The 27,445-nt window shown below is 44.0% G+C and overlaps 1 protein-coding gene across 3 annotated transcripts in view; it reads left to right on the top strand.

The window, feature by feature from the left end:
• LOC146835075 (vitamin D3 hydroxylase-associated protein-like) overlaps positions 1 to 27,445 on the top strand; it is a 536,242-nt gene that overhangs the window by 392,065 nt on the left and 116,732 nt on the right. For all 3 annotated transcript variants that reach the window (XM_085602742.1, XM_085602743.1, XM_085602741.1), the window contains exons 8-9: positions 2,319 to 2,444; positions 11,086 to 11,183. In XM_085602742.1, coding sequence (XP_085458868.1) covers positions 2,319 to 2,444; positions 11,086 to 11,183 — 224 coding nt within the window. The remainder of the gene's footprint in view (positions 1 to 2,318; positions 2,445 to 11,085; positions 11,184 to 27,445) is intronic.

Below are 27,445 nucleotides of genomic sequence, written 5' to 3'. Positions count from 1 at the left end.
CTCTAGTCCCAAGAACAGTGACTCAAAATTGATATGCTCACCTCAATATTATTGGGTCAGAGCTCTACCGTCATACCCAGAAGGAAATATACACTTTTTGGAGTAAAGGAGAACTGGCAGATGTCTCCTACTTCTCTTTCAATAAGTTATGCTCTATCAGGCAGGGAGTATTAGGAGCCGGACGGTCCTGTGAGATGTATGGGGGTGATGATAAACATGTGAACATGTTAAATTCCTGAATCAATACATACACAGAATGATCTGTATTTTAATTACTATACAGTACTGGTCTGCATCAGAAGGACAGTAAAATGGTCATCATTATTATAAACAACTCGGCAGATAATATACAAATTACAGTGAAAGTTAAAAAGGCCCCTAACAAATGAGTCTATTCCCTTTCAAATGTTCTATAATTGTTTCAGCCATCTAATCTATACGCTGTAGTAGTTCACCAAGTCCATGTCATGCCACGCATAATATCCTGCATACCTTAATTCTGTCATTGGGTCAGCAGTTGGAATTGAGCTGTTCAGTATATCCCCATAGCAAGTGGTCCATGTGTCTGTCCCCAGCCCTTCATCCGTTCCTTATATACCTTTGTTACTAATGATGTCTTATGGATTGAGAAGGGGTCACTTGTGCTCGGCTCCTGCTCTGCTACAAGCATGTGCATACAATGCCCCTTTGCGAAAGCCTATTGGAGCTTATGCTGCTTTCCCTTCTTCCTTCCAGATTGGGTCGCTATAAGGTCCCACGCAGCTGTGGTTACAACATCTGCACTCGAGAAGTGGAAGTTTTTCCTTCTCTGTCCTGTTAGTTTGAATAGTGATAGACAACATGGAGTTCCTCAACTGAATCATGACAATTGAGCATACATTTCTTAGAGTTACCATTCACAGTTATTCTGCTTTCCTGGGCCCTACTCCTCTCTACATAGCATCTAGTATTGACGTCATTATGACATGTAATCACTCCTGCCTTGCATGTAACATGTATTATTAGCACATAAAAGCCCTGCCACACGCGACACAATGCTCCATGTTGCCCTGATGGCCACAGTTCTTGTGAACAATTGTCACATTTGAAAGAACTCCTGTTCCACTGGTAGTAATGTTTCTGTGGTTAAGCTAGCACTAGTTATAGAATGGAGAGCAGGCCTGCACAGGATGGTGAGGGGTTTGTGATTAGTGATCAGGCCAGTGCAAGGGGATTACATATCTTTTGGTAAGCAGGCAAAGATGCTAGGTTACTTTGTTCAGTTCAGCAGTGCAGAGGAATCAAATTGTTCCCCCAGACATGAGCTGGCAGAGCGCATGCTCCCTGCGACCTTTGTCAGTTCTCCACAGGAGAGCCACGCTGGCATGACCCAGAGCAGGGTTCCCACTGAGGGGAAGCACATGCCAGTGCTCGCATTTCCAGACCTGAAACATTTTGTAAAGCACCCCATGTCCTTAAAGAAACAGGTGCTACCTTTTTTTTTTTAAGTTTCCCATTTGGAGAAACATGAGGAGAGAACAGCCAGTTACCCTCACCTCTGACTGCTCTCCCCGAGGCTGCCAACACAAGTCACGAAGGGAAAGATGTCCCAACTTGACACCTTTCAATTTAAGACTCAATTGTCACCTCCCTTGAGGTGTAGGCAACTGATCAATGGTTTGAGACCACAACTGCAGACTACACCCATGAATGCATACTATGCTAAATCGCAATTACGAAGGAACGCCCTTTCAAACTCTTTCCTAATTGGTATTCATATGGGTCAGTAAAACGATTTTGTGAGTCAGAAATGATTTTCCAACTTGCAAAATGGGCTTCTTACATACAAAAATGCTATTTTGCGATGCAGAACCTGTGATTTCGCAAATCGCAGGAGTTGCGATCATAAAATGACTCTGTACATCTGGTGCAAGGTGCTTTGTGGCTCCACTGTGACAAGTGCACAGAGGTCTACCCAAACGTGAAGCTAAATCCAGAGGATGTACTAATCTGTGGCACTTTTCAAAAGCTTACATTAATGAGAAGTTTCATGATTATATAAAGGTGACTTAATGGTGGTTCAAGAGGAGATTGAAAGTTGAGACTGTCAACGTGTTTGGTTCAGGTTGATATGCCCTAGATTTTTTTCAAGGCATTTTTTTTACTGTCATGTAGAAAAATGCAAAAAACATGTATGTGGTTGCTAGTTTGTCCACTTGAAATCCAGTGTAGTTCCTGCCATCTCATGTGTGTCCCTCCCTGGTGCTGTGTGGTCACAGTGGCTGACTGGCTGTACCAGTGACACCTCTGTGTGTTAATGCTTTTTCTGTTCTCTACAGGTGTACTCCAGTAAGAAGCCACTCAGGATTGGCTACTTTGATACAGATGGTTACTTTCTGCCGCCTCCCAGTGCAAGGCGAGCCGTACAAGAAACCAAAGCTCTCCTTGAGGCTGCAGGGCATGAGGTACGTTTTGTGACTGTGGAATACAATTTGCACTCTTGCATGATCTGTAATATTGATCTGGCCTGTTTTTATCTTGATTCTGTAGGAAAGATTTGGCCCAGCTTTAGATGTGTGAGATGTACTATTTAGAACTTTGTAAATCATGCTGAATTTGAACCTGCAATCCTGAGATTACACAGATCCTATCAATGCTTGAGATAGTAGGATTCTATGACAATATCCCACTTTATTTTAACATTGCCATGATGCCTTTTCAATCACACACACAATACAGGAAGATCCCGCACATAAAACACCAAGGTACTCACTTGACCCTCAAGCTAGAGCCCGTCCAGAGATGATTGGTCTGAGGACAAGGACTTCATGATGAAGCAATATACTACATTCTGCGAACCCCAGTTGGTGAGAGTCCTAAAATTAACATTTAGGTGTGCACCTATAACAAGTAGGCTTAGAGAGTGTTGTGATACCTAAGCCAGTGTTTCAGCTCTATTTTGATAAAGTTGTCTGAACTTGCGAAGTCAGGACAACACTCTCTAACTCTTCTCACTCTTGCTATGTTTGATTAAGAAACATCTAGTTAACCAGATACACATATTTTCTGTTTGATCTATCAAATCAAATCAGGTGTTTGTTAAGCGCGACTACTCACCCGTAAGGGTCTCAAGGTGACACATATTTTCTGTTTGATCTATCAAATCAAATCAGGTGTTTGTTAAGCGCGACTACTCACCCGTAAGGGTCTCAAGGTGCTGGGGGTGTGGAGGGGGGGGGGGTCGCAGGTTCCAGTCTATCAAGGAGGGGGTCTGTCGAAGACCAAGGTTTTGAGGTTGCTTGCGAAGACGGAGAGCGATGTTATCTGTCTGAGGTGGAGCGGAAGGTCGTTCCAGGCTCTGGCCGCGAGGAAGGAGAATGAGCGGCCTCCCGATCTGGTCTTTCTGGTGCGGGGGACCACTGCGTAGGAGAGCTGGGCTGATGGTAGGGTCCTTTTGAGTGTGTGGAATTTGAGTCGGCTGTTCAGGTATGCTGGTCCGGTGTCGTGGAGGGCCTTGTGAGCGTGGGTTAGCATCTTGAAGGTGACTCTAGCTTCGATGGGGAGCCAGTGGAGTGTTCGCAGGTGCTGGGAGATGTGGCAGTGTCTTGGCAGGTTGAGGACCAGTCTTGAGGCGGCGTTTTGGATGTTCTGTAGCTTGCGGGTGAGGTTTTTGTTTATTCCGGCATAGAGTGCAGTGCCGTAGTCGAGCCTGCTGGTGACCAGGGCGTGAGTGACGGTCTTTCTGTGTTCGAGGGGGATCCATTTGAAGGTCTTGCGTAGGAGGCAGAGGGTGTGGAAGCAGGAGGACGAGACGGAGTTGATCTGGCGGTCCATTTTGAGCTCTGAGTCCAGGATGATTCCCAGGTTTCGTGCGTGGTCCGTGGGGGTAGGCTGGCTTCCGAGGGCGGGGGGCACCAGGTGTCATTCCAGGCGTCTGGGTTTGGGCCCATGATGAGTACTTCCGTTTTGTTGGTGTTTAGTTGTAGGCAGCTGTTTTTCATCCATTTGGCGACGGCTTCCTTGCCTTCTCGAAAGATGTATCTGGCGGTGTTGGGTTCGTTGGATAGGGAGAGGATGAGTTGGTTGTCGTCTGCGTATGACACAATGTTGAGTCCGTAGGTTCTGACGATGGGGGCCAGCGGAGCCATGTAGATATTGAAGAGCGTAGGGCTGGGGGAGGACCCCTGGGGACTCCGCGGGTGGTAGGTGTAGGGTCTGAGAGGAAAGGGGGAGTCTGACCCGCTGTGTTCTGCCGGAGAGGAAGGAGCAGATCCAGTCGAGGGCCTTGTCTTGGATCCCTGCGTCGTGGAGTCTGCGTATTAGGGTGCGGTGAGAGACTGTGTCGAACGCCGCTTAGAGTTCGAGGAGGATGAGGGCTGCTGTTTCTCCTTTGTCCAGTAAGGTACGAATGTCGTCTGTTGCGGCGAGGAGGGCGGTTTCCGTACTGTGTTTTTTTCTGAAGCTGGATTGGGAGGAGTCGAGGATGTTGTGATCTTCGATGAATGTGGTGAGTTGGCTGTTGATGGCTTTCTCGATGACTTTCGCTGGGAACGGAAGCAGGGAGATGGGTCTGTAGATTTTGAGGTTGGTGGGGTCCACCGAGGGTTTCTTCAGGGGGGGTTGATCTCAGCGTGTTTCCAGTCATCAGGGAATGAGGCGGTTGCCAGGGAGCGGTTGATGGTGTGGCAGAGCATGGGTGCGATGGTGTCGGCGGCTCTGTTGAAAATGTGGTGAGGGCAGGGGTCCGTGGGGGCCCCGGAGTGGATTGACTTCATCGTCTTCAGTGTGTCTTCGGTGGTGAGGGCTGTCCAGTTGTCGATCGCTGGCTTCAGGGTGTCGGGGTTGGTTGGTGAGGGTTCAGTGTGTTGGTAGTCTTCATCGAAGTTGTCGTAGATGCTCTTGATTTTGTGGTGGAAAAAGGTGCTGAGTTTGTCGCAGAGGTCTTGTGAGGGGGGATGTCAGTGGACTCGCTAGTGAGTTGGGCGAACTACTTGATGATGTTGAAGAGTTCTTTGCTGTTGTGTGCATGAGTGGAGATTCTGTCTTCAATCGCTTTTTTCCTCGTTTTTCTGATGAGTTGGTGGTGGGCGTTGGTGGCGGCTCTGAAGTTGTTGTGGGCTTCTGTGGATTTGGTGTTCCTCCAGGCCTTTTCGAGGTGGCAGCAAGTGCGTCTGGACTCTCGAAGCTCAGTGGTGAACCATCTATCTGTTGCAAGTGTTATTGGCACAAGGCATGTGCCTACAGAAGTATTTGAAGCTGTATTAATCTGGAGTTTGCACTGTCATGGGGAAGTAACACTAGACTCTTCAGAACCGATGCTTGAGCCCCCCGTGAAAAGCAAACTAGCTACACATGAGGTTTAACACACCCTTAGTTCAGATATTTGATTAATATTATTGTTGCCTGGATACCAGAGATTTGGCAACAACCTAATAGGCAAAAGAATAACGTCATCTTGTTTAGATCACTTACTAGTTCTTTCCAAATTTATTGAAAAATATCACTAGCCATATGTTTAATGAGATCATTACTCTGAAACCCAAAGTATGCCATTTGGGATTAAGTTCTGTCTTTGGATGCCTAGGCCACAGCAGCCCAAGTAACGTATTATACAACAAACTGTAGCAGCAAAAATAATAGCTGTAATTCCACCTCCCTTAGCGCCCTCTCATTAGAGACCACGGTTAATGGCCACTATATATTACAGCACTGGCCTCTTTAGTGGTTTACCAATGTTTGCATCCCCAAATGTCAGATTGCATGGAATGTCGGGATCTGTTTGGCCAAAGGGCTCTCCAGGCTGGACCATGGACTTCGATTAGATCTCAGTTGGGTCCCCTGTATTTAGAGATCTCTGCCATGGTGTCTGGGAACTCTGTGCAGAGTAAGCTACATGTTGAAGTAGCCTGCTGAGCATTTGTTTTCTGCTTTAAAGCAGGCCACCAAAGAAGTAGTTTGTGGTTCATATGGACAAACCAATGTTCCTAACAAACAAATTTCCCCCCTTCTTGTGCAAACGTTGTTTTTTCTACCCAGGTATCCCATGCCTCGTGTGGCAGAGAGGGGAAAATAGCATTGGGAATTGGGAGGGTCCTCTAAAGAGAGCTGACCTCCTGGTGCATGAAAAGTAATGGCCGATGGAAAAGATTAATGGCCCTGTCACAGAGGCTCCACCTCTGGTCAGTCAGCAGTTCCCATGTTGTAAATGGAGAGGGGAAACTGTGGGTTTGGCAGAGGAGGATGGCATAGCTCTCACAAATCAAACCATAAACACACTCCCATATTTTTATGGCGTAGGAGGCAGGGTCGGCTGTAGCAGTGGTGACACTTAGTGCAACAATCCTTTTTGGTGCCCCTCCCCCAATGACCTGCTCTTCCACAGATTCTCTCACTCCCACCCTCCAACAGTGCACCATATCTCTTCATTGACCCACTCACATACATTTCATGTGTGTATAGCGCTACTGATACCAGTGTAGGACATAGGACGATGAGGATTACAAGGTGTAGGAAATGCAAGTCATTCAGATTAGTAGGCAGTATATTTTAAGAGTGTTTTGTCTGGAGAAGCCCAAGCTCAGGATTTAAAATGTACCACTGTGGTTGGGGTTGGCTCTACTACTAATATGAATACATTTCTATCCAAACAAACACTTTTAAGCAACATTAGGATAATAAAATACAGGGGGAAAAACATAATGCTCTAATCTATACCATGCAGTTTGCATACAGCTCTTAGATAACAGTTCATAGGTCACTGTGCTATATTAGGATGTAGTTTATGAACAGCAAGTGACAAAAGGATCTCAGTGACAAAATCAGTAACCTAGTGATCTATCCACATAAAATACAGTTCTGTGATCTGCGTGGTAAAGCTTCTGTGCAGCAGGCATGTAAACCCTCTGTGCTACTTTATGATGAGACAAAACTGCCATTAGACATAACTTGGATCCCTCTCCAGCAGGAACATTAATCACCAGGGCTATCTCAACATTTTTAATGTTGCATGAGTACTGCTGGACACAAAAGGAACTCTGCAGCAGGTGCTTTTAAACCCATAATGTATTTCTAAACACAGCCACACCCCTCCCCCCAAACTTAGCACCAGGCTAGGAGGCCTCTCATGTATTGCTAGTGTATTCATTTTAAGTGTCTGCAATATTTTCCAAAGCAAGAACACTGCTGTCCATACCTACAGTCCACAATTTTAGCCGTTCAACTGACCAGTAATATATGTTCCTCACTGTACTTCCTTCTAACCCAGAACACATTCAAATTGCCTTTGGATGCTGAACAAAGGCTTTATGGAGACCTCCGCTATGGAAGTCACTGTCTGATTAAAGATCAAGAAGACAAGAATGTGTTCATTGACCATTTAGAAATAGCTTGTGCTTCTTTGCAGCCTGGTTGAAGCCGATCAACTGCGACTGGGCTATCCCTATTAGGGCAATATCAACAATTATTTGCAAATGGTTGGTCTCTGTAAAGGTACAGTGAGTCAGCAATTCCTGGCAGGTGCACACCTATTTACATATGTGGAGATCTGTACCATGAATGCAGAGTTCTCTGTACCCGTAATTCCAGCTCCTGGGTTGGGAAAATGGGCATTCCACAGTGTAGGAAGTCTAGGAAGTTTTCCTTCACAGGACCCTGGTGAGGGTCAAATGTCTTCTCCAGATCAAGTTAGACTAAAATAAATATCCTGCGTGGAAAGGGGATTGGATCACCCCCAGATGTGGTGGAGGGTTAGGCTTAGGGATTTTTCCACAGGGAAGAATATAAGCCTCTTGGAGACAAAAGTGCACTCACACATGGTATCATATTTCCCTGTTTGGAGTTCTCAAGCATGGGAATGGGACCACAATGGAAATGTCACATGACCTTCAAAGAACAGCAGGAGTAGGACCACAATGGCAATGTCACATGACCTTCCCAGAAGTACACTTGGAGACCTGCACCTGGTGCAACTTTTCTGGCATATTTCTGTGAACATTTCTGAATTCCAGAAAGCTGTAAAATTAAGTCCTGATGAAAGCAGAGTATTTTTTTTGAAATGTCAAGAGAGTCAACATCCATTTTAGGGTTGGAGTAAAACCCACGCGTACACTAAGGTAAAATTTAACATCCACCTTGAAACCACTCTGAGTTGCAATTTTCTGCCCAAAACATTATATTGTTTTGCTGATGTTGGTCACCAATAGATTGCAACACTTTTAACTATTTAATCTACTCAAATGGCACTAAGTCCTAAGGGCATTTTGTACACAAGAACAGTATTATAGGTAATCATGACCGCTTTGCCCCCAGTATGCTTCTAGCACTGGAGGGTATCCCAAGACTTACCAATTTACAGTAAGGTGATAGGGTTCAGTGTTTCAGTTGAGTATCGGAAACTAGAGGACACATACCAGTGGGATGAAATCAACTACTGGCTGAATAAACCTACTCCTCAACATTCCTAGGAAGTATTTTTATAAAGATTAAAACACTTGCCAGTGTGCGACAGACTGATAGTTGTATAGTTGCATCACTCACCTTTCTTGTACCATAGCAACAGAATACGTCCTTGTCAGAATTCTGGGAATTTCCTATCAACAGGCTCAACAACTGTGCCCAAAAGTCATATTTAAAGATAATTGTAATACGGTCACTGGCCCCAAAAGTCTGGTCTATTTCAGATCACAACCTTTTTTAAAGCAACATAGACATCAACTTATGATTAGGGATGTTTGAAATGTATTCTGCTTGCCTCGCTGCTGATGTTTTGTGTACAAAAAGAAAACCTGGTTCATGAGAGGGAGGTTTTCTTGGAGTCTGTGTACCCTGTGTGAACCAAGGAGTGCTTGAATGACTGTAGCTCTTGTTGGGCAAACACTAAAATGGTCACTCATAGAGGCTGATGGAGTAGCTCAACATTTGTTCTTACCATTCATTTACTGTGACAAGAAAGGTGATTGCATAGTCTGGACAGCTGTAGGTATCATCCATTCCAACGAGCGATGGGCAAAACTTTCTGATTGAATTCAGGGGGCAGGCTGGGTTTGGAAAAACACGTAAGGCTGGTGGCTGGAACATAGACCGTGGGGCCTGCTGGAACTCTTAATTTGGTCCAGTAAGAGCCTTTTGCCCCTTCGCTGCCCAACAGCCCCAACCAGGCTATTGGAAGAATGCAATGGGTGCAAGGGCCATCCAGGACATGCAGAGTGAGTCTGAGCCCCAGATAGGCAGGCAGGGCCTACCAAAGCTTTAACTGGGACCTAGTTCCAGCTTTCCTCTCTGCCAGGGTAGGGGAGCCCTTGCTAGGTCTTGGGAATTCTGTTCTGGACTGTTTGTGACACCATGGGCCAGCAAATGGAGGGCAGGACTAGTAGGGAACCATTCCCGACGCCTGATAAACCTTTAACTGGGACTTCACCAGAGTTTTCAGACATGCAGAAACATGGCAGCTGTTGCTTGGCCTGCATAAGTATGTTTTGACCTTTTAGGGCACCAAGCCTCAGTGCATGGAGCCCAAGGCCCAGGGCCTAGACTGGGGGCCTGATAGAGCTCTGACCAGGACCAATCAGAGCTTTGAACTTTGCAGGAGCTGGGAGTCCCCCTTGATCTGCAGAACCCTGTCTTGAGCACCTTGTATCACTGAGGGCCAGCGAATGAAGCCCAAGCCCAGGGACTGAAACCCAGGCCAGACTAGAGCTGTAGCTGGCACCAGGCCAGAGCTTCTGAGCCCATCAAGGAAGATAAGCCTCCATGGGCCTGCAGAAGTGTATCCTGGATAGGTTGGGACACCAACAATCAGTGCCTAGAGCCCAATGTCCAGGTCTTGCAACCTGGGCATGCCACATGTCTGACTAGCACATGTCAGAGCTTTCAACCCTGCAGGAGCTGTGGAATTTTCTCTGGTCATAAGGAACCCTGTCCTGGGTGTTTTGTGACACAAAAGACTGGCAAATGGAGCCCAGGCCCATAAAACCACACCCTGGGCCAGACAAGAGCTCTGACATAAAATCCAGTCAGAGCTGACCAACCTGACTCCTGCAGAAGTGTATGCTGGGTAGCTCGGGCAGCAAATATTATCAAGACATCTGCTACCCTTAAAATTAGTTCAATTATGCTTTTTTAATTTCAATTAACATACAAATTTGAAAATCTGGCATGGATGATTCACTACTGGACTTCTATTGCACACCTCGAATTAAATTGACTAGTCTTGGAGTTAACACAAAATAAATGTTATGCATATGAATTCCCACAAACTGCATCGGTTGATGTTTTTCATTAAGATCCCTGGTTAAAAAAAAAAAGAAATAACCTCTATTGCATTGGTTATGACAGGCCCCTCCCTCACACTTAACCCTTGATCTACCTCATTGACTCTGCCCCTTAACAACTCCCCCACTGCCTCAATCTCTGTTACAGTTGCTCTAAGAGCCCCTTTTTCTGTGACTCTTGCCCAGAGGCCTGCCCATTACCTGTGACTTCAACCCTGTAGCTACGCCCCTATTCCACAAACCCCACCACTGGACTATGTGGGCCCGGGATCCACATTACTCTTGGCATCACAGTCAATTGCTGGTTCACAACAGTGGAGTCAGTGGCAGATTCTCATCTATAAGACCGCCTCCTGGTACTCTCCAGATATGGCGGCACAAACAAGAGGAAGGCGACGGGATATTTGCATTTTTAGGTGGATGGCATGTTATTGAGTGAGAGAAGAAACAAATAACATGCCAGTGCTTAATTTGTGCCTGTGTTTTCTGGCACCGGCATCTTTTTCTAAACAAGGTACATATTTCTCCACCACATGGTGGTGCTGTCTGCCTATTATATTTTGCAGAAATCGTAAGTGGCAATTTAATATACATAGGTTTGGCTGTCCCTGGTATTTGGCAGCATTGCCAGGAACTGGGGTGGTGGGAGCTGCAGTGTTCTCCTGATAAATACTTTGGATTCAGGCACTCATCTTTTTTTTTTCCACAAATTAGGCACCGAACATAGCTATTTAACATAGTGAAAGTAAAATCGATCACAGGCACGTGCTGATCACATTTCATGCTCATTGTGTGAATGCAATGCAAATGCCTTCAAATCCTCCTGTTTTTCCTTCAGCTGATCTCTTTCACCCCGCCTCGGATTGAATACGCCTTGAATGAGCTTTGCATCAGAGGGTTCTTTGCAGATGGCGCCGCAACCTTATCTGAAAAATTGTAAGTGTAAAATTATTAACCCTTCAATGGACTTTATGCTTGGAAAGTAAATGCAATGGTTGAGTCAGGCATCACCTAACCAAGTGTGAAAAGTGCTGTTAAATGGTAGGTGTCTTCAATAACTCTGAACAGAATTAGGCAGCGGGCTAAGGCTACCTGTTTGTTGAGGAATAGAACAATTTAACTTCAAGCAAGAGCATGTTGTAAGCACCACCCTGTAATGCTTGAATCGAGGGAAGGCGGCGGTGGCGGCTGCTCCCAGTCTGATCAGTTGATTGCGCAATAAAGTCTGCTTATATCTAGTTGCACTTTGAGTCACAAGGTCAGTGTCAAGGACAATGTAAGGGTACTTGGCTGTGATTGGTTCGCATGAAGGGGCATATTTCCAGTGCTTCACCATTGGTTTGGAATTGTTCATGCCTTTAAGTTGACCAATAGGATTGAATGCTTCGCAATAAAGATTTGATAAAGCCAGTGCTAGTGCTAGGCATCAACTATTAAATTAGTAGTTGCACATTTGTGATGTATACTTTGACCACTTACTGACTGTGAACACACAAGTCCCGTGCGCACTAATTGAACCGATGTGTTGCAGGAACCCTGTAGACGGTAGAGCTGGTGCTGTGTAGCCCAGCCCGACATGCAGATGTACTAATTATGTGATACGCGAAGTGTTATTTCTGATTCATCATATTGCTTCAAGAAAGGAGTTTAGCTTCTTCACAGTGTTCTGACTACAGGATTTCCTGTTTCGTTTGCTGGAGGAAAAGGAATCCAGTCTTAGCAACAGTGGCAGCTCCTCCGCTTAGGCGGAGGTGCATCGCCCCACTGCTTTGAAACAGTGAAAGAAAGGAAACATAAAATGATAATAACTCGAGGTTATCATTTTATGTTTTTCTGCTATAGCAGGTTTGCGGGTGGCGAGGCTGCTCCAATGACAGAGGAGCAGGGGGCAGGAGTGGTTTGCCCACTCCAAGTTTACATGAATGTTTGGCCGGCCCTCTTGGGCTGGCCAAACATTCACGCGCACTTTCCAGTAGAACATGCCCAGGTTCTCATTCCCTGGCTGAGCACCGAATCACGGCTCTCAGACCAATCACAATGCTGCATTGCAGGGTTGTGATTGCCTCAGAGGAGCCTGGAGGCTTCTTGTTCCAGCCCCAGGGGAGAGACGGAGACATTGAGATGAGACGCAGCATCAGGTCAGTTTTTTTTGCTTTGTTTTTTAAAACCTCTAATCCCCGCTCCCACTGCCCCATCCCCATCCGTACCAGCCGCCACTGTAACACAATTGAGCAATTCTCTGTTATATTTTCTGTCACCCATCCTGTGAGAAAGTGAATTACTAATAGGGGAGGATAGTATTTGAAGGAAATTATTAGTTGATGTAGGTGAGAAGCCACCTCAGAAAATCACAATCATTATCAGAGTGAACCCTCCAAGTTACCAAATTAGCCTGAGATTAACCTCCTGGTTGCTATGCACAAGGCAGGTGGGCTTAGCCTCTAAGGCTTAACTTAGACGCAATGTGTAAAATATTTCACAGTACTATAACTGTATTAAAGTTCATAAACCCCAAGCCAATTTAGTAAAATAGAGAGTTTTAATAAAGAAAAGGACATCAAAACAATTACATTCAATTAAAGGGAACCAGAGGTATGAATTTTAAAATTTTGAATTTTTTTAAAAGCGACAAAAAGCTTTAAACACCAACTGCGGTCATCTGGTCACGCTTGACCATAACTAAGACTTCACCTTAGTTCTTAGGTTCGTCCCGGTCAAAGAGTTTCCTTCGGATTTAGAAACATTTTGAGAAGCAGGAATTTTCAGGTGGCCAAGGCAGAAGTCTGTGGCTAAAGATGGGCCTGTCAACAGTGGGATGCAGAAGGAAGATGCCTCGATGTAACCATCGACAAAGGCAGGAAATGCTAAGAGCAGCAAAAGTCCAAATTTCTTATCCAAACAGGTCTCAACATTGATCTGATGCGGGCAGAGGCTCAGTCCAGTGAAGCTTTTTATGTTCAGACTTAGAAATCTTTCTGGAAGTCAAATTTCCTCAGCGGGGAAAGACTGCACACTGCAGTGGAAGGGGGCATGACGTTGTCATAATCATCCCACTGAAATGGATTGCTGATGCAGAGATGAGCGGAGTCTGGGCTGTGGCAATCTCGATACCACCTGTGATGCATCCTCGGCAGACCAGCTTGACAGGTTGGTCTCAGCCTCTTGGAGGTTCTTCAGGTGAAAAGATGGCAAAAAGTTCCTAAGTCCCAGGTTTTAGATATACGAAAGAGTAGTGCGCTTTGACCACAGCCAAGGATTAAGGACCTTGAAGGCCGCACTTGGGGGGAACAACTCTTGATCCGGCAGAGGCAAGTAACCGTGTTCAGGGCAGGTTCAGTTGGAACTGATCAGTTGGTAATGTAGAACAAAATGCCTCTTGAAGCTTGGTGTGTCCCTGTAGCTCAAAGAGGATATCAGCCTTATCATCCTCAGAGACACTTCTGAGGGTTTTTGTAATAAGGGGGCTGCCAGATGTATGCCCAGTGCCAGGCTGTGGGTGGGGTAACTCCTGTTCACTCCTTAAGCAATGGGGTAAAAGTTCCCAGGGGTGACGCTACCCACTTTTGCAGCACTCCCTTTGAGTTTTTTTGTAATCTATCCCACAGTGCCTCTCTGTCCCTAAATCCAAAGCAAAATACGCTATTCCTCTGGTCAGAGCTCCCAGTGCCCACCAAGACGTGTGGCTAGGGAAATAGGCAACTTCTCCCCTGTGGTTTTGTAAACCAGTTCTGAGGCAGGTCCCCCTCCTGCGAGGATTGGTGCCAGTCTGACTAGAGGGACAATGCAGGGGGGCAGTCCTGTGACAGGTTAGGCCCCATTTGAACGTAACTAAAGGCCCGGTCACAATCCCTTGGCCATTCTGTTCAGGGAAGGAGAACACCTCCCCACACCCATGGATTTGTATCCCTGTCCTGGGAGTAATTCACACCTTACTGCAAGAGTGTCATCTGCTGCCAGATGACAGATGGAATACCTACAGAAAGGCCCTAGAGTCTTTAGGTAGAGAAAAGGTAATATTTCTAAACTACATTTTCTTTAATAGTTTGATCAAATTTGACTGCAACATTACATTGGATTTCGGATACCTATTAAAATGACTTCTTGAAATATTTCTCTAGCTGTTGCCAATCTGAAATTAACATTACAAGGTGTAATGATGCAGTGTTTTCCTATGACATCCGCCAGCCTCGCTAGAGTGAAAATAGCTGTTAGGCTTTTTCACTGTCCGTACATGTGAAACTTTAAACTTGTGCATGTCCTACCACTCACCCTACATTTATGAGCACTATGACCTACCTAAGGGGTGGTCTTACTAGTATTAAAAAGGAAGGTTTGGACCTATCAAAAAGGGTTTATTTATTTAACAGGTCAAATTGGCAGTTTCAAAACTATTCTGCCAGGCTACAGTGGTAGGCCTGGAGTCATGTTTGTTGTGTCACTGCAGTGTGTGGCACAGTGTGATCTGCAGTCTACTGGTAACATTAAACTTATAGGCCATGTTAAAAGGAGGAGCACAAACCCTTTTGCGCTGGTTAGCAGTGGCAAAGTGTACAGTGTTATATAGGTGACAGAACAGTCAAGGGCAAAAATCTGGGGGAATACTATGCAAAAGATTGTCATTTCCATCAGTCTTCTGCCACAAATAATGAGATCATTATTTTGTTGGGTCTAGTTAAAGGTTTCAGTAATTTGGACCTGAGCTCAACTCCTGGTAGATATGGCAGAGAGCAGACCTTAAGAAAGTTTGTAAAGATTTTAGATGTACCAAACAGTTAAAATGCAAAAAACACAACATAATAAAAATCACCTATTTATAAAAACATAGGCTACTTTGATGAACAAAATGACACCAAAAAGACAAAAATATATTAAGGTCAACTGGAATTATGATTATTTTTTTTTAAACGATTTAGAAAATCCCTAAGAGTCAAACAATCAGCAGTACCAGCCCACAAAAATAGAATTAACCATGTAAAAATAGGCACTCTCTCACACATCCCAACACAAAAATGTATTGTATTTCTCCTAGGTGTCTGGAAGAACTAATACATACTGGGTACAAAATGTTTGAGAAGAGTACGGCAAATAAAAATATGTGAACATGATGTGTAATCTTTTAATTTGTGCATCAGATCAGAATACGCTTTATTCAATTTAAAAAGTGTTAAACCATAAAAGCACAATACATTTTAAGAAAGCATACATTACATCAAGATAATTCGAATAAAATAGGTTAAAAAAGAACTCGGACAATTTAAGAAAGAGGAGGACCGTCCATTGTCATCTAGTATCTAACCACTGCTTTCAGGTATTTGGCAATATGATCAGTCACGGGTCCATCATTCAAATATTGCAACTTTAAAAAGGCAGGTCGACATTGTCTCAGGCCATACCACTTTAAAATAGGTAAAATCCATTTTGTCCTGAGCATAGCATAACATTTGCAAAAAAGCATGACATGAATTGTCGACTGAGCAGAGATATTATCACACAGACATAAACATATAGAGCGAGACCAATCGTTAATGTTTGGAAAAGTGACCCTGATGTGAAAAATACCAAGGCGTAAACGGATCAGTAACAAGCTATCATAAGCTCCTGTGGTATTTAATAGGTATGGTTGTATTCCTGAGTGAGTCAGAAGTAGTTGGTGTGCTCTCACTGACGGTTTCACAATGTTAGTAGCTAAATTAATAGTCTCCAAGTGATCTAGACATAGAGATTTAAGATTATTTCTAGTGACCTTATTCAAACTGTCAGGGTTGGAAAAATACTTGGGATGTCCTAAATCCTCTAGGACATTTTTTAACATAGGTCAACCAGGGAATGCGGTCTGCCCCATCAAGGGACAGGCAATCGTTAATCAAGTCCCTGTTCAGACTAGTCGAAGTACCGGTCCAAGCCTTGTGCCACAGCAGGATAGGCTGCTGTTTAATCTGATCCGAAAGATAGGGCAAACCCAGCTCAGCTTGGCATATGAATATGGCTGTACTATTAGGCATCGCTAGGAGATATCTTAAAAAACTATTTTCTACTAGCTGCAGACACTCGACATTAGCATAACCTCAGATGCCCGCTCCATACATAGCATTTGGTATACATTTAGCTTTGTAGATTGTTAGTAGATCTGCGATTGGGCGCCTTCCTAATTTTCTGGCAAAGTGGATCAATGTACCAGTTGCTTTACAAAATCATAATTTTCTAGATTCTATGGCTTTAGCCCATAGACCCCTTCGTTCAAATGCAATGCCCAAGTAAGAAAAGTGATTAGTAAATTCGAGTTTCCTATTATCAATGAAGAAATCTCAGCACTTGATACTGGGCTTACAGCATTTCATTGGGAATGTTTTCTTTATATTTACATGGAGGTCAAGGTTTGACATATAGGCAGAAAAGCTAGAGATGACTTTTTGTAAGCCAAGGGGGGTATGAGCCAATAGGACAGCATCGTCCGCAACTACCAATGCTCCAATTGGTCATCTATTTATGCATGGTAGATCCTGAGAGTCGCTACTTAGTTTTGCTCCCAGAGTGTTAATATAAATGGTAAACAGGAGGGGTGCTGGCAAGCACCCCTGCCTCACCACCTTCTTTACAGGGAAGCTGTGGCTGAGTTTGCTGCCTCTTCCATAGCGCACCTGGGCCCTGGCATCTAGGTAGGACTATTTCAAAAATTTTAGGATGGGTGGATCAACCCCTATGGTCTCTAAAATACTCCATAGCTTCTGGTGGTTGACCCAATCAAAAGCTGAACTCAAATCAACAAAACATAAAAATAGACTCCCCATTTTGGCCTTTAAATATTTTCCCAGCAGGAGGTTAAAATTCAGGCCCTGTTTGACGGTTCCCACGCCTTGACGGAAACCGTACTGTAGTTCTGAAATCATGCCCTTTTCCTCCGCCCAGAGCTGGAGGCAGTTTAAAACGACACACCTTTGCAAAAGAGCAGTAGTGATATTGGTCCATAACAGGACGGGTCATCATGGTTACCGTTCTTAAAAATAGGGACGAGTATAGACTCTGTCCAGGTGGGTGTAAATCCCAAGGTGGAGCAATCCTTTAGGACCAGAGTTAACAAGGGTCCCCAGAGCACTGGACTTGATTTAAATAAATCCACTGGTATACTATCTGGACCCGGGGCCTTACCACCCATGCTTGCGTTTATAGCTAAAATCACCTCCTCGGCATCAAAATCGATTTCAATCGGAAGATAATTTGAGGAGTTTATGCTTAAGGCCTCTTCGTTTTGGGGATCCGCCATGTTGTTATAAAGATCAGAAAAGTGAGTCACCCATTTATCCTCCCCTATTGTGATTTCAATGCTGGGCGATTTACCCGGAGCAAAAAAGGGGGCATTCACGGCCTTCCAGAAACCTAACATTGTCTTTCAGATCTGATGCTCGTTTTAGGTTTTGCCATAATTCTAACTTTATGGCCAACTTGCGTTCCTTAAGGGATAACTTGTAAGCTAGTCTAGCCCTTTTTATTGCTCCTCGGTCTTTTATGGGCTTATGTAAGGCAGTTATCAGGGCTGCATGAGCTTTTGAGCATTTAGAGTCGAACCGACCACTCCTCTTATCTGTCCGTTATTTGCGTTTTACACGTAATCTATTTTGTATAGACTGGGATATATTTAAAAAGGAGCTAAGAACGTCAGATTTGTTGGCAGTTTCGTCGAGGCAGACCATGAAGTCGTCTTTACAAATAGTTAAAAGGTGCTTACATAATTCAGATGTATTGACGCCTGCCCATTCAACTGTATAGCCATTTTGTCTGTTTATAACAATATCCTCCGCTGGGTGGGTAGCCAATGTTTTGCGAGTTAGAACCTTGGCAGGAAGATCTAGAAGGACGCTAATGGGGTAGTGGTCACTAAAAGCAACGGGATGTACTTCAAAATAGTGTATTCTGTCTGCGTATCTATTTGAAACTATACCAGGCCTGTTAGAGGGATCCATATGTGGTGCTATCGAGTCAAGAGCGGGGACCGGGGTATCCAGGGCGGCCAGTGCTGCTCCCGAATTGAGTGGTGGTGAACAAGTTTGAATTAGAGTTTGATTTTGGGGAATGCCAGCCAGATTATTTGTTCCTAGTGAGGAACGCCTCGGAAATAATGAAGGATCTAGAGACAGCCGCCTCTCTGTTAGTGCTATTTCGAGTCAGAGAAGTGATTCTGCCTTCATTATAAAGGCATCCAAGGTCCTCTTGGCCCCCTTGCTCTTGATCGCTGTGGGGTTACTCATTTTTAAGTTGTCAATGTAAGTCGCTCCACCACAATAATAAGTACCAGTCACACTGCACACTGTACGTGGAGGCAGAAAGTAAAGTCAAACCTGTACCTGGAGATCCGCGAAGGATTGCGGGGGCCTGTTGTTAGAAGGGGGTCCCAGCCTCCACCGGGTTCTGACGGTAATGACCGGGCCCGCCCTTGGCCTGGGTTTTGCTGCTGCCCTTTTGTGCGCCTCCAGGCGTGGTGAAACGGCGTTGGCGGCCCCTCCTGCTGCGAGTGCTACTGGGCCAGGTAGTCCGTCCGGCCCGAAGTGAGTGCTATCTGTGCGTCCCGCATTGCAGGAGTGCTGCTGCCCTTTTGTGCACCTCCAGGCGCAGTGAAACGGTGTTGGCGGCCCTTCCTGCCATAAGTGCTGCTGGGCCAGGTATTCCGTCCGGCCCCCAGTGAATGCTCTCTGTGTGTCCCGTGTTGCGGGAGTGCTGCTGCCCTTTTGTGCGCCTCCAGGCACGGTGAAACTGAATTGGCGGCCCTTCCTGCCGTGAGTGCTGCTGGGCCAGGTAGCCCGTCTGGCCCCTGGTGAGTGCTCTCTGTGCGTCCTGCGTTGCGGGAGTGGTGCTGTCCTTTTGTGCACCTCCAGGCGTGGTGAAACAGTGTCGGCAGCCCCTCCTGCCGCGAGTGCTGCTGGGCCAGGTAGTCCGTCCGGACCCCGGTGAGTGCTCTCTGTGCATCTAGGGACTCAAGGCCATCCACCGTCACATTTCAGCTGCACTGACACCATAACTCCACACAGCAGGCCCCCGGCAGCAGTCCCGGGCCCCTCCGAGGCACTCCCCGTCGTGATGCAGGTTTATGGGGCCCTCCTCCTCCACAATGAGCCCTCCAAGCGGAGAATAGGGATAACAAAGGCCGGTGCCCTCCGAGTTCCCCAAGTACGGTCTCACACAGTTGGGCGAGTCCCACATGCAGAAGCCCAGGTCAGGGGGCTCCGGCGCCAATGCATTCATGTAATTTGTGCTTAAAATGCAGCAGGCCAGAAATAGAGAGACATGATTGCACACCAGCAGAACATAAACATGCCAATTTATTAAAAAAAAGAAAATTATATTCATCTATTTATTTATTTCCATGCATCTATTCATCTGAGTAGCTGCTAAGCAGCCTATTTTATGTGTCACATCTTCAGACTGTCCTGTGTTTTCATTCAAAAGAAAATTGAAATTTGAACTTGTACGTATGCTCTTACGATAAGAGGTGCAGGTATAAACCCCCCTAAATGCAAAATGTTGTTAGCCAAAAATCCTGGGACTGGATAAAGATAAGGCCTGGGTGAAATTGTAATTACACAGTAGTAATAGGTGTAATTGGTGTAATTTTGCGTGACAAAATTTGCGTGAAATTACTAAGATTACACCATTATACCACATTTGGTTGTTTTGGGAAGAAGCACTGACAGGTAATTTTTTTTAACCGAATCAGGCTTTCAGGTGAATTTTTTTATCTGAGCAAACCGTTCGGGGAATGCGAGGCCGCAAAACTACAAATTTGAATGTGAACTGCAGCTTTTTGAATGCGAAAAACCGGAAAGTAACTTTGTTACAATTTTGAGTTGAATGTTTACCTGAACAGACTGTCCTGGTAATTTTTGGAATGTGAGATGCATTTTCCGAAATTATGTGTAGTTTTGCTGCAATTTCAAGTATGTTCATTAAGATTGAAGATGTCACATAAGACATGGAGCACATCACCAAGTTTCCCCTATTACACATCAGCTTGTGCACCCATTAGACTTTGCCTCCCGCTGCAAACTATTCTGCACACTTTAAACCTACTCGTACAGCTGATGAGAAGTTACATTCATGTGATCAAAACTGGTCCATGCATGTGTGACTTCATATAACTCTTTTGTTAGCAGTCATCTGTGAGCTCGTAAGTAGAACACATATAGAGCACTCTATACAGTTTAGAGTTCCTCAACGTGCTGGCTGTTCTGCTGATGAAAAGCTTGCAGAAGGCGTTGGTATACGTGAATCGGTGTACCTTGAGTTTTGACAAAGAGGTTGCAATTGTGGCCTCCACGGTGAAGTCAAGTGAATTTCAAATCTCAATATCCATGAGAAGGTTTCCTAGCATGTTTAAGTTGAAGACCAGCAGAGTTTCTCCTGTTTGTGTCCAACAGAACACTAAAGATTCTCTATGAGACACACACAGTCTTCAGCTCAATCGTCTTAAGGGACATTGATGAAAAGGTTGCATATTGAGGTAGTCAGGAAGAGAATTTGAGACCTCAGCGTGCATGATAACGTCTCCTAGAATGATCGAGTTGAAAGCCAGCAAAGTTTCCAATGTGTGCATTTAATATAGGGCACTGAAGATGCTCTCTCAAATGTACACAGAGGAAACTGTTGATCTTCTCGAATGTCTTGGGGGACACCTCATCAAATTTCTTTCTCTTCTGATGAACTGGTAGAAATATAGTGACCAGGGCACAAAGGTTATACTGGTGAAAAATCTCAGATTTTCAAAATCAGAGTTTTTACGACTGCTAAATCCTCTTTTCTACTTAACTAAACTGATTTAGTGATTCTGGAACATTTTTTCTAAATTCGTTTACAAATTATTACTGATTTGCAATTTGGAATAGGTGTTTGGGGAATCCCTTCCAAATTACTGATCGGTAAGTAATGTATCAATAGGTTTCAACCCTAATAGCAAACCATTGGCCAGTTTGAAGATTTGTTAGCTGATTGCTCCCAAGTTGAGGTGGTAACTAGTTTGCAAAGAGTAAGATGTCCCTTTTGCACCCTTTCCCCTTTAGGAATCATGGGAACAGCTTCAGTTGGAGCAGGGAGTGGCCCAATTGGGAACACTGCCTGTTCTCACTGTAGTTTTTCATATTCGATAAAAACACCTTTTTTTTAAGCATTAGAATTTCCTTTAGGAAACTCAGGCTACATTATACTATTTTGAAATTACATTCAAAGGGATGGTGGTCCTCTATCTCTTGCAGGTCAGCAACACTGAAGGTAGCTGTAGTAATCAAGCCAGGATCCAAGAAGTAGTTTCAAGTAGATTTATTGAGGTTGGTTATAAGATCAGAAATACAGCAATCATTAGCCAGAGTTAAGCCCCACCAGGAGCAGCCTTCCAGGTGCTCAGCCCTTCTCCAACTGTCCATTCCCACTCCCAACATTCCATCCAGCATCACACTGTCAGCATTCCACTAGCACATCTTAACCATACCAGACCAGGATACTACATATCCTCCTTTGTTCCAACAAAAACAAAAAGGAACGCCAAAATCTAGGATGACAAGAGAGAAAGAGAACAGAAACGAGAAGACCGGAAAACACGAGAAAATAGAGGAGAGAGAGAATAACACAAACCAAACCCATCTTCCCTTCCAAGGATAGCAACCTAACAAAAACACCAGAGAGAGATAGGGATAAGATAAAATGAAAGGACGTAAAACACCCATCTTCCCTTCCAAAGAATAAAAGAAGAAAACATCCATTCCAAAGAATAAAAGAAGGAAACATCCATTAATGACTGTCCTCTGCATAACCACTGGCCAGGTAGAAATACAAGAAAACAGCTCACATCAGGAGAAAACAAGACGACAGAGAAAAAGCGGAAACCCAATGCTCACTCTTCCCTGACAACAGCAAGAAAAAGAAATTACAATAAATAGAATACAACTGGGCTACAGCGTGCAAAACAAAACTAAGACAATTGAAACGCCCAGAGTAACATAACCCATGCACTATGGCAACTTAAAGCGCACACCCACGTAGGGTAAAGACATTAGCTTATGCATGGGCAACCTCGAGTGGAGGTATAGATATGTGCACTTTTGAAAAAAAAACATGTCCAACCTTAGACAACTAAGAAAGGTGAAGTGTGCACTGCCGCGGAGGCAATTGACAAATAATGTGACGTCCACCTACGGACGCACCTCGACTGGAGGTAACAATTGATATGCACCGAGTGACGGGGAAAAGCCCCACAACACACCTCCGGAGAGGTCAATAGATTGTGCATAGAAAACACGGGACACACGTCCACGCGACGCACCTCTACTAGAGGTCAACTAATATGCACCTGAACTAGGGACATAACCCTAACACACGCCTCGCGGAGAGGTCCTTAGATCAGCATGTGCAAGTGGGACAATAGTCCACACATAACCATGTGTACATGAGACACAGTACACTGTGATCGTTGTGAAAACAACACGAGGACTTACCTTGTGTGGGGAACAAAAATATTTTGCACAATAGAGGTAAATAAAAACAAATAGTACCATCACCTTGTACCAAGCTAATGACAATGCGTACCTCACACTGTAACCAACATAGTCACGACACCCTATAAAAATAATAACACCTCCGCTGGAGATCAATGTAAATGCACTTTAAAAGGAAGAGACCTAAAAGACACACTTTATAGAGAGGACACACTTCCAGATAAGTCAAAAGACTTCGTGCATAAAAGAAATAGGGTTAAACAGTGTAATCCCTAATTAAAACGAAACACTTTGACAGAAATGTCAATCACTAATGTGATTGACCATGGAGCTTCAAACTCGCAATGTGAGAAAATGTCACTAGATGGCAGCATGACACAAAGCAGTGAAAATATACTAAAACAAGATTTCACATTTTTTAACAACATTACCCAGCACTCGAGTAAAGAAATGCCACCACCAAAAGAAAGAAGTCACTATTGTCAATTAAATGTCACTTAGTTCCGATAAACCTTCAAAGCAAGTTTTGCCCATTACTTTCATGTTGCAGTATCGTAAAATGTTGAAAGGACAAAAAAAACTCTGTCAGCTGATTGAGCTCAAACCTCCATCCTCACGGACATCCACGAGCAGACATAATGATAGACAGAGCATGTAATTGTTGCTCCCACGACCGCTCTGCTGACAGAATAAAGCTTTAATTAACTTTATTAACACACCTCAACTGACAAACGTGGTTGGCAAAAAGGAGGAAGAAAGACATTTCACGTTCCATAACAAACAACCTGTATGGTTGAATCCTCCAACTCCAAGATGGCGTCACGCTATCCCACGCCGTGCAGGGTGGTTCACGGCACATCAGTGCCTCCAAACGCTGATCGGCAAACACGGAGCTTCGAAGAAAGTCACCAAGATAACAATGGCAGGTCCGTATCCCGACGTAGAGGAGGTAAGAGCGCGCATAGGCAGCAACACGCGCCTTATTTTAAAATCATAACACGGCGGTTGAACTGCCAAAAGTCAAATGGCCTCTCCAAAGCATATTAATTAAAATGTATACTCACAAAAAGTCCCCCTACAGCCAAAGTAGAAGAGTAAGCCTCGCATAGACACTTGTGAAGCTGAGTTTAATATACTCTTAGAAACATGATTTTGTAGGCTTCCTTCAGATCCGACGTTGACAGAGACTGCCAAAACCATTTCCAATGTCTTAAAAAGAACAACCTCGTGCATGGCAAAAGAAAGACCATACAGCACATTGTAATGACCTCAGCATTTAAGTACGCCTGGGCTGACACGGAGGCACACTGAGTAGGAAACACCCTTCTGCATCACCCAAAGGACAGTCAGCAACATAGGCAGCTACAGTTTACCCTGCTTCTTAAGAAACAGTAGATGTTCGTTGTGGCAAAAAAAACGTTTTTGATGTATTTTAACCAGTTGTAGATGTAGGTAGTCTTACACTCTGAAGGAACAGCACAGGAAAAAAACGTAGTAAAGTCTCAGGCTTACCCTCTCCTGAGAGCACAGCACAGGCTTACCCTCTCCTGAGGGCACAGCACCTGACACAAGCGTTGTAGAGTGTCAGGCATGGGCTGCAACTGAACAGACACTGTAGGTATAGCAAACAGAGACTTGAGCTGCAGTTGAGACTCGTCGCCATAAAATTGTAGTAATCAAGCCAGGATCCAAGAAGTAGTTTCAAGTAGATTTATTGAGGTTGGTTACAAGATCAGAAATACAGCAATCATTAGCCAGAGTTAAGCCCCACCAGGAGCAGCCTTCCAGGTGCTCAGCCCTTCTCCAACTGTCCATTCCCACTCCCAACATTCCATCCAGCATCACACTGTCAGCATTCCACTAGCACATCTTAACCATACCAGACCAGGATACTGCAGTAGCCAATTGGAATGAGACAGAAAAAAACAAATAATGAACCCTACCTCTCCCCCCCCCCCCAACATCTACGAAAAATCTCCCTGGGTGTAGAGGTCTTTATATTTTTTGTTTTTCAATAACAAACTCGCACTTTTGAAAAATAAAAGATTTATAAAAGTATGGTGAACATCCGTCAAACCAATGGGAGCTGTCGAACTTTTTGTTTGTTGCCATGAACCTCAATGAAGGTGGTTCCTGTCAAGGTACAGAGCTCACAGGTGGCCAGTGGTAAGATCTAAATTTGGCTGACAACAGTGGTGGACGTAATGTTCTCTGCAACACTGATGGAGTACTGTTCGCCAAAGTCTAAATAAGGCCCTAGATGTTTTTGGAAGGTAACCGAATTACAAATGCAGAAAGACAATACTATCCACTGTGAAGTCACTTTGAATTATACTTAGGGCTCCCGGTTTTATGGTATTTTTTTTTTTTACATTTCCATCTGTAATATCCATAATTATTTTTTGCTAATTTTATCTGTATTTATCCGTATTTATTTAGGGTTTTATGGAAAAATCAAGCTGAAATTAGTATATTTCCACATTTATTTAACCGGTATATATGCACTCATGGTTGAATGCTTACCAAGTTTCAATACTGTAAGCTCACACTGAAGATACATCAATGTGCTTAGAAGAAAATATGCAAATTTCAGTGTCAACCTTGTTCATATCTACTGCTGTTAAAGTCTCTTTACTAAAATTTCTTTCTTTTTTAGCCAGCTTTCCTGTCAATCGACACAGCTATTGGCCTGGCAGTCATGGCAAAGAGTATTTAGAATTGCTCAAAAAGCAACCCAATTTTCGTTTTCATCCACATTTAAAAATAAATGCAGACAAGAAAATAAATGTTTTCTGTCTGTATTTATCTGTAAAAATCAGTAAAAATGGAAAATAGGGAGCCTTAATTATACTTTACTACTATTCTGTAATGTGTTGTAACTCTCCTAATTTATGTCGCACCAATGTCTATTTAACAGGAACAGGTGGTGGATTTTTTAAACATATTCGCTTTCTCGAGTGCTTATCAGTTGTAGCTTGCCAAAGTTCTTCTTTTGTTTCTGGGGCTGGGAATGAGGTTTATATACTCTTAGAGAAATACCATGCGTGTGTGATCCTCCAGATAGATGACACCCCTTTTCATAAACATACCCATAGTACATCTGGCCCTATGTCCCTTCCTCCATATTATATCCAGGACCACTGGAATTATGTGACAGGAGAGGGCCAAATTATGCAGCAGGATTGAGTAAATTATGCAGCAAGAAAAGGCCAATTATGCGGAGTGATACAGCACACCGTAATATAACAATAAGCAACAGAAATGTAACCAGTCAACCTTTACAAAGGGTGTTCAACTGCTCGGCACTACATGTCACTACATTTTTGTAAGTTTTGAACAATTTGAGCTAGACACAAATTTAGCTTTTCTTATAATTTGCAGATTATGCACTAGATGGTGGATTATGTGCCTAATGGAGCAAATCCATAGTCATGCAAAAAAACACCACAGCCAAACAATTGCATAATTCCAGTGGCCCTGATTATACCTTTATTTACAGCATATTTGAATATATCCTGGAACTTGAACAATTTCAAATAAAGTTCAAAATTATAAAAAGAAATACAATTCACAATCTGGGTGTGTGGGGGGCAAGGGGAGTTTGTGTGAAAGAAAAAATAATGAGCTAAATGCAACGTAGTAAAATATCTTTTGAATGTTCTCTCAATTTGCCTTATTCAGTCTGAAAGACATAAGAATGAGCTGGGCTGGGTTATACCAGGTGAATCTCCCCTTTAGAGTCTCATTCTGCCCTATCCAACGTTCCTATCCAATGTGGGAATGATATTCATACCCAAACCGAAAGAAATAAAATGAAGTCCCCATTGATATATTTGTAATTTTAGCAATGAATCGTTAGCCCTCTAATACTTCTGAAACAAAATTGAAAATTCAACTAAGCTCATTCTCATTTGACAGAAAGGAAAACAGAGGGAAACATCAGTTGTTGTGTGGAATACACCCTGCTCCAAAAGTCATCCATTTGTAGTTGAAACTTACTTTTAACACACTTTCTTCTCTGCCATGTTACCATCAGGCTGTAGGACTGTCTCCTTGACATAGTTGAGGGAATTGAAATATGGGTCTGATTGTGCATTTGATGTGCTCCAGACCACAGAAAATCTATCTCCTTTTTTGAAGAGCTGTAACCACAGAGTCCAGAGGATGCACTGAATTCTTGAAATGTTTTCTTGTGTGCACGTCTAACTTTTTTCAAACATATTTTTATAGAAAAGTTTGACATAGTACATCATATAGTATTACCATCAGTTTACCCCACACAGGGGGCATTGCAAAAAGTGACAGGACCCATACCGTACAGAGTTACACAACACTAAGGGTTGTCCCCAACCCAATCTCATTGTAGTGCATAACTAAAGGGTACAGTTTCTAGCATTACTGGGGTTAGGGTACATTCCTGGGTTCCGCACAATAAAGCTCAAGAGTTAAGACTATGTCCCATCTTTCTTTTGTGATGGCTCAACCTTAATTCCTTCTAGTCAGAAGGCGTTGCATATAGAGTACTACGAGTCATATAGTAACAGCTCCAAACCGTGGAGCAGGAGACAAAAAAGGAAAATAACCCCCCCATCTCCCTCCCCCCTCCCCTAACATGGTGGCGGCACAAAGAAAACAGGGTCTTCAATTTGCGTTGATAGGTGGCAACTCACATCTGAAAGAGATGCAGGGCTCTGACAGAGGAAGGGCAGGCAGCTGATGGCAGAC

This window comes from Triturus cristatus, chromosome 4_2, assembly GCF_964204655.1.
Source record: "Triturus cristatus chromosome 4_2, aTriCri1.1, whole genome shotgun sequence".
NCBI classification, from domain to species: domain Eukaryota; kingdom Metazoa; phylum Chordata; class Amphibia; order Caudata; family Salamandridae; genus Triturus; species Triturus cristatus.
This window is presented reverse-complemented; position numbering and strand designations above follow the sequence as displayed.